Source organism: Mustela lutreola, chromosome 11 (genome assembly GCF_030435805.1).
Source record: "Mustela lutreola isolate mMusLut2 chromosome 11, mMusLut2.pri, whole genome shotgun sequence".
Taxonomy (NCBI): Eukaryota; Metazoa; Chordata; class Mammalia; order Carnivora; family Mustelidae; genus Mustela; species Mustela lutreola.
The window spans coordinates 46,765,039-46,782,718 of record NC_081300.1 but is presented as its reverse complement, the minus strand read 5'-3'; the positions used below and the strand labels follow the sequence as shown (position 1 = coordinate 46,782,718).

The following is a 17,680-nucleotide window of genomic DNA, read 5'->3' as shown; positions in this document are numbered from 1 at the left end:
TGCAGGCAGAAAAATTATGTGCATTAGCAACAAGTTTAAAAAAAAAAAGTTTAAACTATGACCCATAACAGGCCACCTCTAAAAGCATTAGTACAAATTCAAGAGCCCAGTGATTCCTTCCACAGTGCTTTAACAGGGTGTTCACCTGTTTGCTGTTTTTCTTCTCTTCGGTATTTTTCTTATCATTTTTTTTGTAGGCATCAAAAGTGGCCGGGTCAACACTGTATAAACATTCAGTCCATTTCCCATAGAGGGCACAGAGCTTCTTTTTGCTGTCAAGAGAAATTGACATTCAGCCAACAATTAAACCAGTGTTTTGCTGTAATCGAATCTTACTATGAAGATGCTTATGAATCAGATTCTTTAAAGAAACACATTTCCTTAGAAGAAAAAATTTTCAACTCACTGAACTGCTTCTTAGGTTATGGCAGATTTTAATACTGACATTTTATTTAGCAGAGGACACCTATACTAACTATTCAACGTTTAAAATGGAAACTTTACCTTTTATCTTGAATGTAGCCTTCGACTTTGTGTAATTCCTTACCAAAAAGGCCGCATGGCTTAAAATTCAACACACACTTGTCTCCAGTCCTGTGAAGAAGACACTAAGCTCAGCTGACCATTCACCACGGAAGCAGCGGCAGAGAAGCATGCGGAAGGTGACCTTTCTAGAGCAGCTACTCTACATGCCAGGCCCCACACAGAGGTTATCGTGACTGATCCTCAGTTAGTGCTGGACTCACCATCAAGAAAAGGTGAGCAGGGCTCGTGAAGAGCAAGAGACAAGGGAAGCAATGCTGCCGTGGAACAGATCTGTGTGCTGAAGCCCTCACTCTCAACGCGATGGTACCTGGAGGTAATTCAGTCACGAGGATGGAGTCCTCGTTAAGTGAGACTACTGCGCCATGTGAGGAGATGAAGAGACGGCTGCTGCAAACAAGGGAGACAGCCTCCACCTGACATCAAGGCTGCCAGCAGCACCCTGACCCTGGACTTCTTAGCCTCCAGAACTGGGAGAAAGAAATTTCTACTGTTTAAGCCACCCAGTCAGTCGTGATCTGTTAGTGCAGCCCAAGACGAGTAAGATGCCTGACTAAGGGCACAAAGTAGGGTTTGAACCCAGCTCTTTTTAACTTTCCTGTTCTTCCCACCTCATGCCTCTCTGTGAATAATACAAACCAAGTATTATAAACACAATGAGCTGAGGATGAAATTATAGTTTCATCTGTGAAAACTCAAGAGTTCACCCAGTCTTCCCTAATCAGAAACTTTAGTGAACTCCATTCATTACACCAATGAGCTTCTATTTGCCCAAAAGCCCCAATGCCTGGTTCTTAAATTATCATAGAACTTTACTAGGGCTTTCAAAAAAAAAAAAAAAAAAAAAATGAAGTCCACTGGCATGGGTTGGTGACAGTTGGAAGGGATAGATAAGAACCCTAACACATCTTACTTGTGGTTTGTGATTTCCACATTGCCATACTGCTCAATCCAGAGTTTACCCACAATGATGTTATGCACACAGCAGGTAGGATTTGTCCATGTGTATGCTTCCCCGTGTCTGGAAAACAAAAACCAAAAACCCAGGGGAAAAAAAAAATAGAGAGAGAAACGTTATTTTGTTTTAAAAGTGCATTTGTCTCAAATGACATTACTCAGGATAACAAATCAAAAGGCTGGACATTCCTAAGCTCTAAGACTTCAAAACCTCTATTGATGCTAACTCACAATAAAATAGGCTATTGTCTGACTTTTCTTGTTACTTCTTAAAAGGATCAGAAGCTTAAGAGAAAAGCCTACACTTTCACTAATTACAAATGAACTATGTATATACCAGTCTATCTGGTTTCATTGTATTTTGCAGATACTGCCTTTTTTTTTTTTTTTTAATATACAAATTGAAGGTCTGTGGTAGCCCTGCATCCAGCAAGTCTACTGGCACCATTCTTCCCACAGCACTTGCTTACTTCGTGTCTCTGTATCTCATTGTGGTAATCCTTGCAGTACATCAAAGTTTTTATTATTACTATATATGCCACGGTGGCATGTGATCAGTGATTGGGACTCAGTGAAAGTTCAGACAGTGTTTTGAATTAGTACTTTTGTTTTCTTTGGGTAAATACCCAGTAGTGCAATTTCTGGACCACATAGTAGTTCTATTTTTAATTTTTTGAGGAACCTCCACTTTTTGGTGATTTTAACTACTACTGCTATAAACATTCTGTGGACAAGTGTTTGTGAAAATGTAAGCTTTCATTCCTCTAGATAAACACCTAGGTGGGCCTGCTGAGTTTGTATGGTAAACCTACAGTTAACTTTGTAAGAAACTGCCATACTGCTCTCCAGAGTGACTCTACTATTTTATATTCCCACCAACAACATTTCTAGTTATGGTGCATCCTTGTCAGCAGTTGGTATTATCAGTTTTACAAATTATTTTGATTTTAGCCATTCTACTGGGTGTGTTTGGTATCTCGCTGTGATTATAATTTTGCATTTCTCTAATGACTAATGCTATTGAGATCATCTCATGTGTTTATTTGCCATCTCTATATCTTTTGGTGAAGTATCTGCATCATTTGCCCAATTTCTTATTGAATTGTTCCATTTTTTAATTGCTAAATTTTGAGAATTTTTATATATTCTGGCTAGAAGTCCTTGTTGGATATATGATTTGCAAATAATGTTTACCCACATACAGCTTCCTTCTTCATTCTCTGAAGAGTGTCTTTCACAGAGCAAAAGCTTTTCATTTTGATAAAATCTAATTTATCAAATTTGTCTTTTCTGGATTGTGTTTTGGTATTTATCTGTAAGATGTCACTGTCTAATCCAAAGCCAGAAAGATTTTCTATGTTTTCTTCCGAAAGCTTTACACAGCTGTACATTTGATTTTAGTCTACGATTTTGAGTTCATTTTTGCATAAGGTGTGAGACAGAAATTAAGGTTCATTTTTGAGATGTCCCTGTCCAATTGTTCCCATACCATTTGTAGGAAGGACTCTCCTTCACTGAATTGTGTTTGCACCTCTGTTACAAATCAAGTGACTGTATTCTACAGAGTAATTTCTGGACTCTCTTCCTCTGTTCCAGTGATGCATGTGTCTATCCTTTTGCCATTACCACACTTTCTTGATCTCTTGGTTTTTAGAGTTAAGTCTTAGAAATGGGAAGTGGGAGTCCATCAGCCCTGTTCTTCCTTTTCAAAACTGTTCTTACTGTTCTGTTTCATTTGCCTTTCTGTGTAAATGTTAGAATCAACTTCTCTATATTACAAATCATCCTGGAACTTTTTCTCTGGATTGTGTTAATATAGGTCACTTTAGATCAGTTAGGGGAGAACTGACATCTTAACTATATTAAGGCTTCAAATATACTAAAACACAGCCTGCCCCCCATTACTCAACTGTTCTTTGTTTTCATCAGTTTTGTGTAGTGTTCAGTAAACAGAGCCTATAAGTAATTTATCAATCTTCACTCTGCTACTGAGCCTATCCCAGTTTTTGTATGCTACTGTACTTTTCAGTATTAAGGTTTCCAAAAATACTTCAATTTCTTTGCTGGAATGTCTTTCTATTCATTTTAAGAGTTTTCATCTTCATGGAGCAACTCCGGAAGCACAGTTATAAGAGCTGCTTTAAAGTCTTTGATGCAAATGCCAGTATCTCTCCCCAATCAATCTGTCATTCTTTAGTCTTCAGAGTCCTCAGATAGGTGCTCTCTGTCTTCTGGATGGCTGCAATCCACAGGACTACACAGTGCTCACTCCATTTTAACTAGAATAGGAACTGCCTTTGAATTTAAAACTAATTTTTTTCTTTAAAAATTTAATTCAATTTACTTAAATAAAAAACAACAATTCACTCATTTCTTCCATCTCCTTCCTACCCTTGGTAGCCACCGACTTGTTTTCTTTATCTGTGAGGTTGTTTTGTTTTTTAATTTTTACTTTTTATTATTTACTTATTTCCACATGTAAGACAGCTCATATGGTATTTATCTTTCTCTTATTTCACTTAGCATAATGTCCCTCAAAGTCCATCCATATGTGGCAAATGGCAAGACATTCGTTTTTATGGCTGAATAATATTCCATTGTATATATACACCACATGTTCTTTATTCATCCATGGATGGACACTTAGGCCGTTTCCAAATGCTAGCTATCGTAAATAATGCTGCAGGGAACACGGAGGGGTGGTATATGTCTATTCAAGTTAGCGTTTCCATTTTCTTTGGGTAAGCGTCCAGAAACAGAATTGCTGGATAAGTGTGGCAGTTCTATTTTGAATTCCTTGAGGAACCTCCACACACTGTTTTCCATAGAGGCTGCACCAGTTTGCATTCCACCAACAGTGCCATGAAAGTTTCCCTTTCTCCTCACCAATACTTGTTATTTCTAGGCTTTTTGATAATAGTCATTCTGATAGGGTAAGGTGGTATCTCGTTGTGGTTTTGATTTGTATTTCCCTGAGGATTAGTGATGCTGAGCACTTTTTCATGTACCTGATGGAAAACTGTATGTCTTCTTTGGAACAATGTCTATTCATATCTTCTGCCCATTTTAAATTGGACTGTTAGCTTTTCTGCCATTGAGTTGGAGGAGTACTTTATATATTTTGGATGTTAGCCCCTTATCAGATACAGATTTGCAAAATTTTTCTCCCACTCTGTAGGTTGTTTTCATTTTGTCGATGGGTTTCCTTTGCTGTGCAGAAGCTTTCTGGTTTGACGTACTCTCATATTTTTTTCCTTTTCTTTCCCCCACGCTGTTTTGCTTTGTCTTTTGGTGTTAGACTTAAAAAATCCTCACCAACACCTATGTCAAGGACCTCATCACCTATATTTTCTTCTAGGAAATTTATAGTCGTATATTCAAATCTTCAATCCATTTTGAGCTAACTTGTATGTGGTGTAAGAGAGTGGTCCAATTTCATTCTTTTGCATGTGGCTAGCTGTCCAGCACCATTGGAAGAGACTTTTTTTCCCCTCCTTTTTCATAAACTGGCCATATAGGCATGGGTTTGTTTCTGGGATTTCTGTTCTGCTCCATCCATCTCATGTGTTTGTTTTTTATGCCAATGCTATACTGTTTTCGTTACCATAGCTTTGTGGTATAGTTTGAAATCAAGAAGTGTAATGCCTCCAGCTGTGTTCATTCTCAAGATTGCTTTGGCTTTTCAGTATCTTTTGTGGTTCCATACAAATTTTAAAACTGTTTGCTCTGTTTCTGTGAAAAACATCACTGGCATTTAAAAAAATTTTTTTTTAATTTATTTGACAGAGATCACAAGCAGGCAGAGAGGCAGGCAGAGAGAGAGGGGGAAGCAGGCTCCCTGCTGAGCAGAGAGACCCATGCGGGGCTCAATCCCAGGACCCTGAGATCATGACCTGAGCAGAAGGCAGAGGCTTAACCCACTGAGCTACCCAGGCGCCCCCATCATTAAAATTTTGATAGGAATTACACTGAAACTGTAGATTGGATAGTATGGATATACCAATAGTATTAACTCTTGTAATCCATGAGCATGGAATTGAGAAAACAATCCCATTTATAATTGCATCAAAAAGAATAAAATACCTAGGAATAAATGTAGCTGAGGAAGTGAAAGACCTGTACACTGAAAACTATAAGACATTAGTGAAAGAAATTGAAGAAGACGTTAATGAATGGAAAGATATTCCATGCTAATCTTTTTTGTTCTACAGCAAAAGAGGAGGACTTTCAAATTTACCTAATGTCTAAGATGGGCCAATTATTATTTCAATAGTTCTGAAAGTGAATTCATTTTGAAAGACGTTAAAGAAAACATTGCCTTGATCTAAAGAAAGTGCCTCTTAAGATCTATCATGGAGTAACTGACTCCATTCTCACTTAAAATAGACACAAATACCATAGTCAAACATCAAGCTCAATTTTTCATACATTCCTAAATTGATAAACAATGGCTACTGCAGTGCTTCCTAATTCTTTTACAGAAAGGTGGATAGTTTATGCTGTATAAAAGCTGTTTTTCTCCAGCTTTAGAACAACACTGTTAAGTCTGTGTGCAGGTAATATATATTTACGAGTAGGCATGACATGAAAAGAGTTTAATGGCTAGATTTCAACTCACTCAAGGAGCTCCAAAGTGATGGTTCCTTTGGGTTCTGCTTCCACACTCTTGCCCCAGAACTTCAGTTTGGGGTAGATTGAGCCATGAAAGATGAAATCATTGTTTAATCCTTCAGCGTGAAAAGCACTAATGGGTGGGTGATGGCTGACCTGCTCGGAGATGAGTCTGAAACCAAGGTCATCTCTTAAGATAAAAAAAAATAAAAAGAAGCAGCAGCATTATAATTAACTCTTGCCATGCAATGTGTACATTACTGTCAATTCAGTCAAAAGGTGATATTACAGTTTTAAATAGGTTCTAGCTACTTGAACATATCAAAGAATAGGCACATGAATTTCGGCAACCTGCAAGAATTGACAATACTAGCCATGCAAATTTAAAACTTATTCCATTGATATTAAGAAAGGGGAATCTAATGTGTCCCTGCCCTTTCAAACAGCTACAATACAAATGAGATCAAGACTTATGCAGAGGATTCAGCAAAACTAAAGCCAAATGGATTCCCTAATTGTGGGTAAAGAAGCAGGCTACAGTAGGCATACAGCAGGCACAGAGAATTATACCTGTAGATGCATTCATTGCCTTTATGCCAACAGTCTAAATTTGTTAATATATATTAAATGGGTATTAAAAAAAACTCCAATCATATTTTATGATCTACAGAAGGAGAAAAGAATCACTAATCCCACATGATCAGAAATCCCGAAATCCTTGTCGTAATGGTGCATTTCATATATGTGTCCATTTTACACAGTCTATAAAACAGAACCAACATCAAAACTATTAACTTGCTCTAGTAATGCAAAATGTTGGTAATGTTAAAAATATATACATTTTTTCCCCTGTTCATTTCAAAAGCTATATAAATCATACAAAAGCCATCTCAAAAAGTGAAAGATCTTTACCGAACTAATTCATAGGTCTCTCCCAGCAGTGGGTTGAAAGGCTTTCCCGTGCGCTCCCACTGAGAAGCAACAGCGGACACGGCAAATGCTGCTACACACTGTGGAACAGAGCATCAGGAGTTATAAATAGCCTAGCTTGCTCCCCATTCTTTTAGGACCTGAAATTTTGCTGAAGAGTGTAATTTACAAAATTATTTTGAGGAGCTTAGCTGTTTGGATTTTTAATACAGCTCTAGCAACTTAATATGCCAGTGTGGGCATTCAAAACAAGAATTACTAGTCATTCTGGGCCATATGGTTTTTATAACACCCTAAGGGTGCCACAAATTTTCCCAAGAACTTTTAAAAAACCCTCAAACCCCAAATCACTTTTAATTCTCTTAAAATTTCTAAAAAGTACAACATTTTTAGGATAGGGAAAATGAGACATAACTGAACACTGGTATCAAGTCTCATAAGGCTGAGAAAAGCTGACTGATAGAAACGAAAGAACAGGAAGATTCCCTTTAGAATGTCATGGCATTGCCCGAAGAGGAAGAGTGTGTCTATTCTGTTCTGCATGTACCTGACCCATCCAAACACACCACGGAAGCATCTTGTACCAAAAACAAAATTAAGAAGTGCAATTCCTTGTTGTCTTTTGATTTAACCTGTGACAGTGTGTATATTTCTTACATACATAAGCACATATCTGTATTTGTATGTGTGTGTGTGTGTGTGTGTGTTCCTTTTTGGAAAACAGTCTAAGAACATCTGAAAAAAGAAAAATTAAGCTATTTCCCCCAACACCATACTATTTTCTAAAATGGAGACTCAGCTCACTAACATCCAGATTTGGTAATGGACCACCTTCTGCTTCTCTTGCAATTGTCACTGGTCTTTCCACTGTGGTGGCACTCTGGCTGGAGGATGGCAGGGGAGGGAAGGCAGAGGACACTTCAAACACTCTCTGGGAAGCACATTTCCCAAACTCCCACTGGATTGAACACAAATTCTTTTTGTGTTTTTGGGGGTGGAGGTAGCAGAGAAGTCTCTTATCTCACGCCCTTTCAGTGCATGTTTGACACATACCTGCATCCTTTCCACAGAATCGGAGAACGAACTGGCCTTGTGGATGAGGTATGTATGCTCCATATATTCGGTGAGTCGCTGCAGGAAGCTCAGAGGCTCATTAAATATAACCGGCATGGTGATCTTGGACAGTTCCTATTTCACAAGAAAATGGAAACAGTGATGTCCCATAGACTTGGCAAACTTACCTGCTGCCATATTTACCTAACATGTTCCTGGGAAGGAAGTAACAGAAAACAGTAGCCCATGGCATTTAATTACTATCCATTCAATTTCACAAACCTTTCCAGAGCACCCAACAATATGGAGTATATTGTTCCAGGCATGGAAGGAAACACATAGACTACCCAAACATTCTCCTTGACTTCGAGGAGCCCACAATCTGGTGAGCATAAGATGATGAGTAGTAATAAATCTGCCTTAGACAGAATTAGGAAATGAGATAGAAAGGTGATGTGGACACAAAAAACAAAGATCTTCACAGTGAGCTAATGATTGGTGATAGGCCATTTTTGTGTTAATTTTCCAAAAGAAATTTCAGACTGTTTTTGAACAACAGTGAGGTTTCCTGAGCACTCAGATCTACTATACTTTGTGGACTCGGTTCTAGAAGGCTAAAATGCATTTTATAGAACAGGTTTTAAATTCTATCTGCTAAAATGAAACAATCACAACAGACTTCCAAACATAATGTAATGACTGGGGTGGGAGCATGTCTCTGACTTGAATGTTCAACTCTGTTTACCCCATCCCGCCAGCAAACAACTCCAACATTAGGTCTTTAAAAAATTCTAGAGAGATGCCTGAGTGGCTCAGTGGGTTAAGCTGCTATCTTTGGCTCAGGTCATGACCCTGGGGTCCTGGGACTGTGTCCCACATCAAGCTCCTTGCTCACAGGGGAGTCTGCTTCTCTGCCTGTGCCTGCCGCTCTGCACTGACAAATAAATAAATAAAATCTTTAAAAAAGTCGCTAGGTAACAAATTTATCTTGGTATTCTCTAGAATATTCTGCTGATCATCCCAACCTTCCACCTACCATTATTTACCTTTTGTTTGGAAATCAGGTCTTTCATAAAAACTCTGGTGACTAAACTTATGTGGGTCATGTGACCATTCCCAAGGCTTGAATGCCACCTGTCTTACCTCTGACTTTAACCCCTCAACACCCACATTCTTACTGACCTGCACCATTAAAAATAATGTAACCTTCACAAAAATACAACTAGAGTGCAGAAGCTCATTCATTACCATAAAATACTGCAGAATAGACAGACATGTAGCAGCTCAATCTGATTAAATAGTAGGTTTCTATTTCTGGGGAGACCAGGGAGAATAAGAATCTAGAAAGAGATAAGAAAAGAAGGCTGCAATATGTGTACTTTGAGATCTTAACTCCAGAACTGCACTGTTGTACCCAGGTCAGAAAACTGGGACTACCAGAGTTTATCTTATTGCAATGGCTCAGGCTCTCTTCCTTCTCTGAAAAAAATACCTTCCCTGGTTATTTTCTTTAATAAAACAAGACAAAACAAAACACTAATAGAGGAACAGGTAACTCTAGGTATAAAATTTAACAAGAAGGAAATAAAAACATGAAAATGCTCCTTCCCCCAGAGACAAAGCAGATCAACAGTATGGGATGCACTGCTATGTACTTAACATAGCAATACAATAAAAGTAGGGAACATCAATATCTGCATTTAACAATGGACAGACCATCCAGATAGACAATCAAAAGAAAAACAATGGACTTAAATACTATGTTAAACCAGATAGATCCCAGAGACTTATACAGAACATTCACTTTACTGGATAGTAGCAAAATATACATTCTTTTCAAAGGCTCATGGAACATTCTCCAGGGCAGATTATATACTAGGTACAAAATAAGTCTCAGTAAATTTAAGAAGATTCAGACAACATCAAGCAACTTTTCTCATCAAAAGAGTATGATATTAGAGATGAACTACAAGAGAGACATCTGACTCAGTTGGTTAAGCGTCTGCCTTCAGCTCAGGTCATGATCCTGGGGTCGTGGGATTGAACCCAGCATCAGGTACTTGCTCAGCAGGGAACCTGCTTCTCCCTCTGCCTGCTTCTTCCCCTGTTTGTGCTCTGACAAATAAGTAAGTAAAATCTTAAAAAAAAAAAAAAGAAATAAAAGAAATAAACAAGAAAATGGAAAAATATATGGAAAATATACAAATGGAATGGAATACAAATACAATGGAAAAATATACAAATACGTGAGATATAAAACACATTACAGAACAAATGGGTCAAAGAAGAATTAAAAGGGAAAAAAATCAATAAATATCTTGAGTGAGACAAATGAAAATGGAAATACAATATGCCAAAACTTGTGGGATGCAGCAGAAGCAATTCTGAGAGGGAATTTCATAGCAATAAATGCCTACATTAAGAAACAAGAAAGATCTCACATAAAAAGCCTAAGCTTATACTTCAAGGAACTAGAAAAAGACAAACGCCCAAAGTTACTGGAAGAAAGGACATAACAAAGATCAGAAGGGAAATGAATGAAATAGAGACTAAAAAGATAACAGAAAGGATCAATGAAACTAAGAGCTGGTTCTTTTGAAAAGATAAGTAGACAAACCTTTAACTAGATTCATCAAGAAAAAAAGGAAAAGACTCAAAAATTATAAATGGAGAGACATTACAACTGATACCATAAAAATACAGAGGATCATATAGGCAAAACGGGTGAAGGAGAGTGGGAGACAGAGGCTTCCAGTTATGGAATGGGTAAGTCACGAGGGTAAAAGGTACAACAAAGGCAATATATCAATGTAATAGCACCATGAGAGATCGTAGCTACATTTGCAGTGAGCATAGCATAATATAGACTTGCTGGATCATTATGTTGTACACCTAAAACCAATGCAACACTGTGTATCAACTACAGTTCAATTAAAAAAAAAAATACATGGAAGGATGCCTAGGTGGCTCAGTCAGTTAAGCATCTAACTCTTGATTTCGGCTCAGGTTATGATTTCAGGGTCCTGAGACTGGGCCCCGCTCTGGGCTCCACACTTAGTCTGGAGTCTGCTTGAGATTCTCTCTCTCCCTCTTCCTCTGCAACTCACCTCTACTTGTGCTCTTTCCTAAAATCAATCAGTCAATCTGTGAACCCCCACCCCCACACACGCGGAAAAATAAAAAACTATTATGAACAATTACATGCCAACACAAATGAGAAAACCTAAAAGAAATTGATAAATTCCTAGAAATATGTAATCTATGAAGACTGAATCACAAATTAAGAGAAAATCTGAACAAATTATCTGTAAGGACATTGAAGCATAACCAAAAGCCTGCCAACAAACAAAAATCCAGGACCCCATGACTTCACTGGTAAATCCTGCCAGACTGTACTTCCCAAACTCTTTTAAAAAAACTGAGGAAACACTTCCAAACACATTTCATGAAGGCAGCATTATCCCAATACCAAAACCTGAGAAAGACACCACAATCAAAAGAAAATCGTAGAGCAGTATCTCTTATGAGATGCAAAAGACTTCAACAAAATATTAGCAAACCAAATGCAAAAGTACATTAAAGGATCATATAGCTTGATCATGTGTGATTTATTCTTGGGATGCAGGATGGTTCAACACCAAAAATTAATGTGATACACCATATTAACAAAATCAATGATTAAGATCATATGATCATCTCAATAGATGCAAACACTGCATGTGACAAAATTCCATATCCTTTCATGATAAAAACTCTCAACCAAGTGGGTAGAGAGGGACTATACCCCAACATAATAAAAGCCATTTACGACAAGCCCATAGCTAACATCTTGCTTCCTAGGTAAACAGAATACAACAAAGAGCCCAGAAATAAATCCACACATATATGGATTCATTTTTGACAAAGGAGTCAAGAATATACAATGGAGAATAATTTCCTCAATACAAGATGCTAGGAAAACTGGACAGCCACAGGCAAAAGAATGACACTAGATGACTATCCTACACCCTTCAAAAGAGTCAGCTCAAAATGGATTGAAGACTTTAATATAAGAACTGACACCATAAAACTAGATGAAAATATAAGGGGTAAACTTGTCATGAGTCTCACGATTTTTTTTTTTAATCTGACATCAAAAGCAAAAGGAACAAAAGCAAAAACAAAAAACTGGGACTGTATCAAATGGAGAAACTTCTGCACAGCAAAGAAAATTATCACCAACATGAAATGGCAACCTACAGAATGGGAGAAAATATTTATAAATCATGTACCTGATAAGAGGGTAGTATCCAAGATAGATATATATATATATATATATATATATATATATATAATCTTCCAACTCAATAGAAAAAAGATGACGTTCAAATGGCCCATAGATAGAAGAAAGGTGCCCAATATGACTACTCATCAGGGAAATGCAAATCAAAACTACAGTGACACACCACATGACATCTGTTTTACGTCTATAAAAGAGATGAATGGCTGGCAATGATGCAGAGAAAAGGGATCTCTTATGCACTACTGATGAGAGTGTAAAGTGGTACAGACACTATGGAAAGCATAGTGGAGATTCAAGAACTTAAAAATAGAACTGCCATATGACCCAGCAATTCCACTTCTGGGTATTTACCCAAAGAAATGAAAACACTAACTTGAAAAGACATCTGCACCCCCATGAGCAGTATTTATAATAGCAAATATGGAAACAACTGAAGTGTCCAGCAAAAGATAAATGGATCGAGAAAATGTGATTATTGTGGTCAAGAAAACCACACACACGCACACGCACACACACAGAGGAATATTATTTGGCCTTACAAAAGAAGACAATCTTGCCATTTGTGATAACATAGATGAACCTGGAGGTATGCTAAGTGAAATAAGTCAGAAAGAAAGACAACTCCGTAGTATCACTGATATGTGGAAAACAAAACAACAAAAACAAAATAAAAATATGAAAAAGGCTAAAACGCAGAAACACAGTAGGGAGGTGGTTGCCAGGGGCTGTGGGTAGGAAGTCTCGGGAAAGATTGGTAAAACAGTACAATCGTACAGTTATAAGATGAATAAGATCTGAAGGTCTAATATATAACATAGCAACTATAGTTGATTAACCCTGTTTTGCATAAACAAAATTTGGTAAGAGTAGAGAATTTAAATGTTCTCACAGGAAAAAAAGTACTGAGGTGACTCGCGTGTTAATTAACTCAAGGGGATCCTTTCACAATGTATATACCATATCCAATCACCTTGATGTATACTTTCAATATCTTGCAATTTTGTCAGCTACCTCTCAAAGAAAATCTCTTCTCCAGCAAACTTACAGTACAGAATATGCATTAGAAATTAATTTTTTTCAGCAGATCTTTGAATCTTATTTAGCGTCTACCAGGTGCCAGACACTGTTTTAGGCACTGGGTTCAAAGACCTGGCAGGGCCAACCCCGCCCTGAAATGCCCTGCTCTCATCCCTCAACTCTCGTACATCCTACCCGTATTTCAAGGCCCAGCCCAAGTCTCTCCCCTTCAACCATTCTAGGGCTCATTGATTTCTCGCTTCCTCCAGCTCCCGGAGGACCAGACCCTCGATCTCACCATTTAGCTCTTGATTGCGTGGGAGACGTCCTGCTGCTGTGTCTGCTCGTCTTGCTAACTCTGCAGTAATACAGTTCCTGGGGGGAGGAGAGCGCCTCAGACGCCGCACCCTGCCGGAGCCCCTACCCCACATGCTGCTCTGCAGTCCCCGTGCCCACCGACCTCATGCCTAGTCAGGCGTTTATCACAATGTGCTAGGCTTTCCTGACTCCTTCACTGGGATACAAGCTCCTTGAAGTCAAACCCTCTTTTTAAGGATGCACAACAGTTCACATGGCAAAACGTAAGAAAAGGGAGGTTACAAAGCAACATGTTCACCAGTAGGTTTTATAGACCTAGAAATAAATGCCAGAGGGTCACAGCACCAACTAGTTAACAGCTGTTACCTCGAGGAGTGGGCAGTACAGGGGATCTGAATTACTTCTTTATGCTTTTCTGTGTTCTCTAAGTTTCCTACAATGGACACGCGTTGCTCTTTTAATCAGCAGTCAAGCAGGAAATTTATTTCAAAGTCTAATACTTTCAGCCTGGCAAAAGGAAGCGAACAAGCTTGCGCCGTGGCAACTGGGACCGCCTTACAACACACACACTGACCTGCCAGTCACAAAATGCACAAGAGAGAAACGAGATCTAAGCAGCAGAAGGGAAAAAGAGCAACAAAATCTGCTCAGGTTAGTCCAGTCCTAAGTGGCGACACTAAAGTGGTTTGAAGAGTGAGTCCTGAACAGAAAGCAGCATGGTGCCTGCAGGGGGGTTGGGGAGCTACAGGTGACACTGGTATGAAGTGTCCCTTCTGGAAAGGCTGGCTGGTTGGTGGGGACAGCTGCACAAAAGAGTGAAGGCACGAACTCCACTCAGAATGCTCAGAAATGGTTAAGATGGTACATTTTATGAATGGGCTCTGAGATCAAAGGCCCCTTGCTACCTCATGCTTGTGTCACCCCGATTAAGTCCCTCACCTCTCCCCAGATAGGCACTTCATTGTGTGCCTCACAGGGCTTGTAAAGGTTAATTCCTATATGACACTTAGAAGAGCAGCAGGTGTAATAGCAATAAACATTAGCTATTATCATTAAGAACACATGTGAGGACACCAGGTCCTCCTCCAAGATGCACAGGGGCAAGGGGGCCACAAAGAGTAGGATACTTCGCCCTGTCACCTGAGACACTGAGCTGTAGAAAAGCTACTCAGAAGGCAGTATGGCTTCCAAGTTTTGTTTTGTTTTTTAAAGATTTTATTTATTTTAGAAATAGTGCAAGTGAGCAGGGGGAAGGACAGAAGGAAAGGGAGAGACTCTTAAGCTGACTCCATGACCAGAGCAGAGTCCCACACAGGGCTTGATCTCACAACCCTAAGATCATGATCTGAGCCGAAATCAAGAGTCAGAGGCTTAGCCGACTGAGCCACCCAGGTGTATCCCGTCTTCTGAGTCCTGGTTTTCGAGGGGGAGGGAGTGAAGGAGAGGACACCTCCCGGAGCTCCAGCCAGGACGGACGGCTGCAGTCCTGTGGGAAGGCTCTGCTGGCTGCTGCTCCATCCAGTCACCAAGAAGACAGGGTTCACCAGGGGGACGACTCGAGCCCTCTCCTTCGACAGTGTGTGCCCCACACCGTGCTGTTCGTGCTCTCTACGTTTCACTCTATCATGTACAACAGCAGGGTGAGACTTCATTACAGGAAGGAAGAAGTTTATTGCTAAGCTGGATTCTCTATGTTTTTTTAAACCCCTAACAGCGCTAGAAGGACAAAATACTCCCTGAGGCAGATGTGTTCGAGGCGACAGCCTGTTTGCCTGTGCCGCGTTACAGAAGATCAGATGAGAATCCTGGCCTAGGGGCTTAATCTTTCATCTCGAAAGCAACACTAGGTGCGCTGCATCTCTTCACATATATCCTCCCAGGGAAAATACCCAGGCAAGGATGCGATGGGCAAGGGCCTGCTGGCCGCTGGCGGCTCAACACAGCTGGCCGGGCTTCACAGGAATTAGCGAGCAAGTGAGAGAAGGCGAGCTACAGACCGGAGACCGAGGCACAAGGGACATGGTTTATCATCAATTCAATGGGTGGATTATTTTCAATCATTTGAGAAGCTCCTAAAATTCTTAAATAAGCTTCTTTAAATCCAGTGTTGCAATCCAGAATGACTTCAGCACCTTCTTCCTACTTCTTTTAATAACTCAGAATGTATGCATTTAAGGACCCAACATCTGGGCCCAACTAACAGAGGAGGAGTACGAAGGAAAGAAAAAGACCCTGGAGAACATATACACATAAATCCAGTCCAAGATAATACCCTCACCCCCTCAGAAGAGTATAAAAAGCTATTTTAAAATATAGCAATGGATGTATAACTTTATTGGTTCTACTAGTCAAATTATTTTAAGGTAACCTTACATTAATTTTAATTGTTAAAATCTACAGTTCCCTAGATATGTAATAAAAAATTCAAGTGACACAAACTGTATTTTGTTCTGTCTTGGAAATTTTTACTTCCCATATAATAGTCTGGTATTGGACCCTCTCAATACTGTATACAACTAATTAGTACTGTGTAGATTCTAACAATAGGAAAAGAAACAACACACAATATGAGGGTCAAGTTTCAGGAAGAAACATTAGCTGGACTACTTTTATCACTGGGAGTATCAGTGAGCTGGAAAAATTAAGTATTTATGCCAGGCAGTTCCACCCTGTGACCCAGCTAAAAACAAAGTTTAAATTTATCCATGCAAATTAATAGCAACCAATGATGAAACTGAAGAAACTCTTAATTGCAATTTCTCATCAGCTGACAAACTGAGAATTTAAAAAAAAAAAAAAAGAGGGAGAGAGAAGGAGACTTCATCACTTAAGCACTACTTAAACAGCCTGAAGGCAAGGCCAAGTTTGATTCCAACTAAAATGGAAAACATTATATGTACATAAAGTCTAACACTGTAACAACCAAATGTGCAAATATTTAAGACCTGGGTTACCCAGAGAAACTTAATTTAGGTCTTAGGCTAAATCTGTCTGCTCATTTGTCCAGGTGGCCAGCTTGCAGGCAGAGTCCTCACCCAGGAGTGTGACCCGAGCATTAAGTGAGTTTCTAGACTCTTCAGTGATGGTCAAGAGCTAGTTGCAGTCCTGGCTCTGTTCCTTGGATGTGCCTTCTGCAAGACGAAGCTGGCACTGGATCTTTCCTTCACAACCCCCCCCTCCCGACCTCCCATAGCTACAAAGGGTATAAAAATTCACTTTGGAGGGTCAAAGGTCTCTTTCACATCTGCTGCTGCTCAGTCCCCTCCCTCTATAAGATTTATACCATCTACTAGTTATCTTGCATGAGAGGTTCTTGCTGTCTGAATACCACCGATTAGCCCAAAGCAGTCACACGAAGAACCCACAAGAGAGTTCCCTTGGGACTATCTGGATGAGTGGTCTGGAAAAAGCCTGCTGCCCTCATACCTTCCACTGCTGCTTACAGCACTGTTCCTCAACCCTCACAGACCAGGCCAAGGGGAACGCAACAGGGGAACAAGTGGAAGATAACACAGCCAGAAATGAAGGAACTATGGGGCAGGAAACGGATGTGTCTTTGTGTATGAACTGAACCACACTCTGTGGACCTTGGTGCAAACCAATGGTAAAAACAAAGAAAAAGACCAGGAAAGCTATGAGGAGAAAGACAAACAGAAAGATATTCCTTTCCCATTCTTCCTGTCTAGTAGCAGTCCTTGCAGACTTGGATGGACAGCCACTATGCAGGAACGTGGAAGGATGACAGACGCACTGGCTGAAGCTGGAACTGATCTCTGTCTTCACGCTGTGTATTCCCTAGAGGTGAAGTCACAGAGACTCTCCCTTAGCCACATGGGCCACATGCTTAAAGGAAGCCCATTTCCAGGTGCTCAGCCTCCATAGGCACCCTTACCTTACCAGTGGCAGGCTCAAGCAGATGCCTGCACTGGATGTCATGCTGTTTCTCTTTTTCCACTTCCCCTTTTCAAA

General features: G+C 39.7%; 1 protein-coding gene across 5 annotated transcripts in view; it reads right to left on the bottom strand.

The window, feature by feature from the left end:
- OSBPL1A (oxysterol binding protein like 1A) overlaps positions 1 to 17,680 on the bottom strand; it is a 227,314-nt gene that overhangs the window by 9,056 nt on the left and 200,578 nt on the right. For all 5 annotated transcript variants that reach the window (XM_059140420.1, XM_059140421.1, XM_059140422.1 and 2 more), the window contains 6 exons: positions 8,095 to 8,229; positions 7,024 to 7,121; positions 6,119 to 6,301; positions 1,457 to 1,564; positions 505 to 594; positions 146 to 272 (listed from right to left, as the gene is read on the bottom strand). In XM_059140420.1, the coding sequence (XP_058996403.1) occupies positions 146 to 272; positions 505 to 594; positions 1,457 to 1,564; positions 6,119 to 6,301; positions 7,024 to 7,121; positions 8,095 to 8,229 (741 nt within the window). The remainder of the gene's footprint in view (positions 1 to 145; positions 273 to 504; positions 595 to 1,456; positions 1,565 to 6,118; positions 6,302 to 7,023; positions 7,122 to 8,094; positions 8,230 to 17,680) is intronic.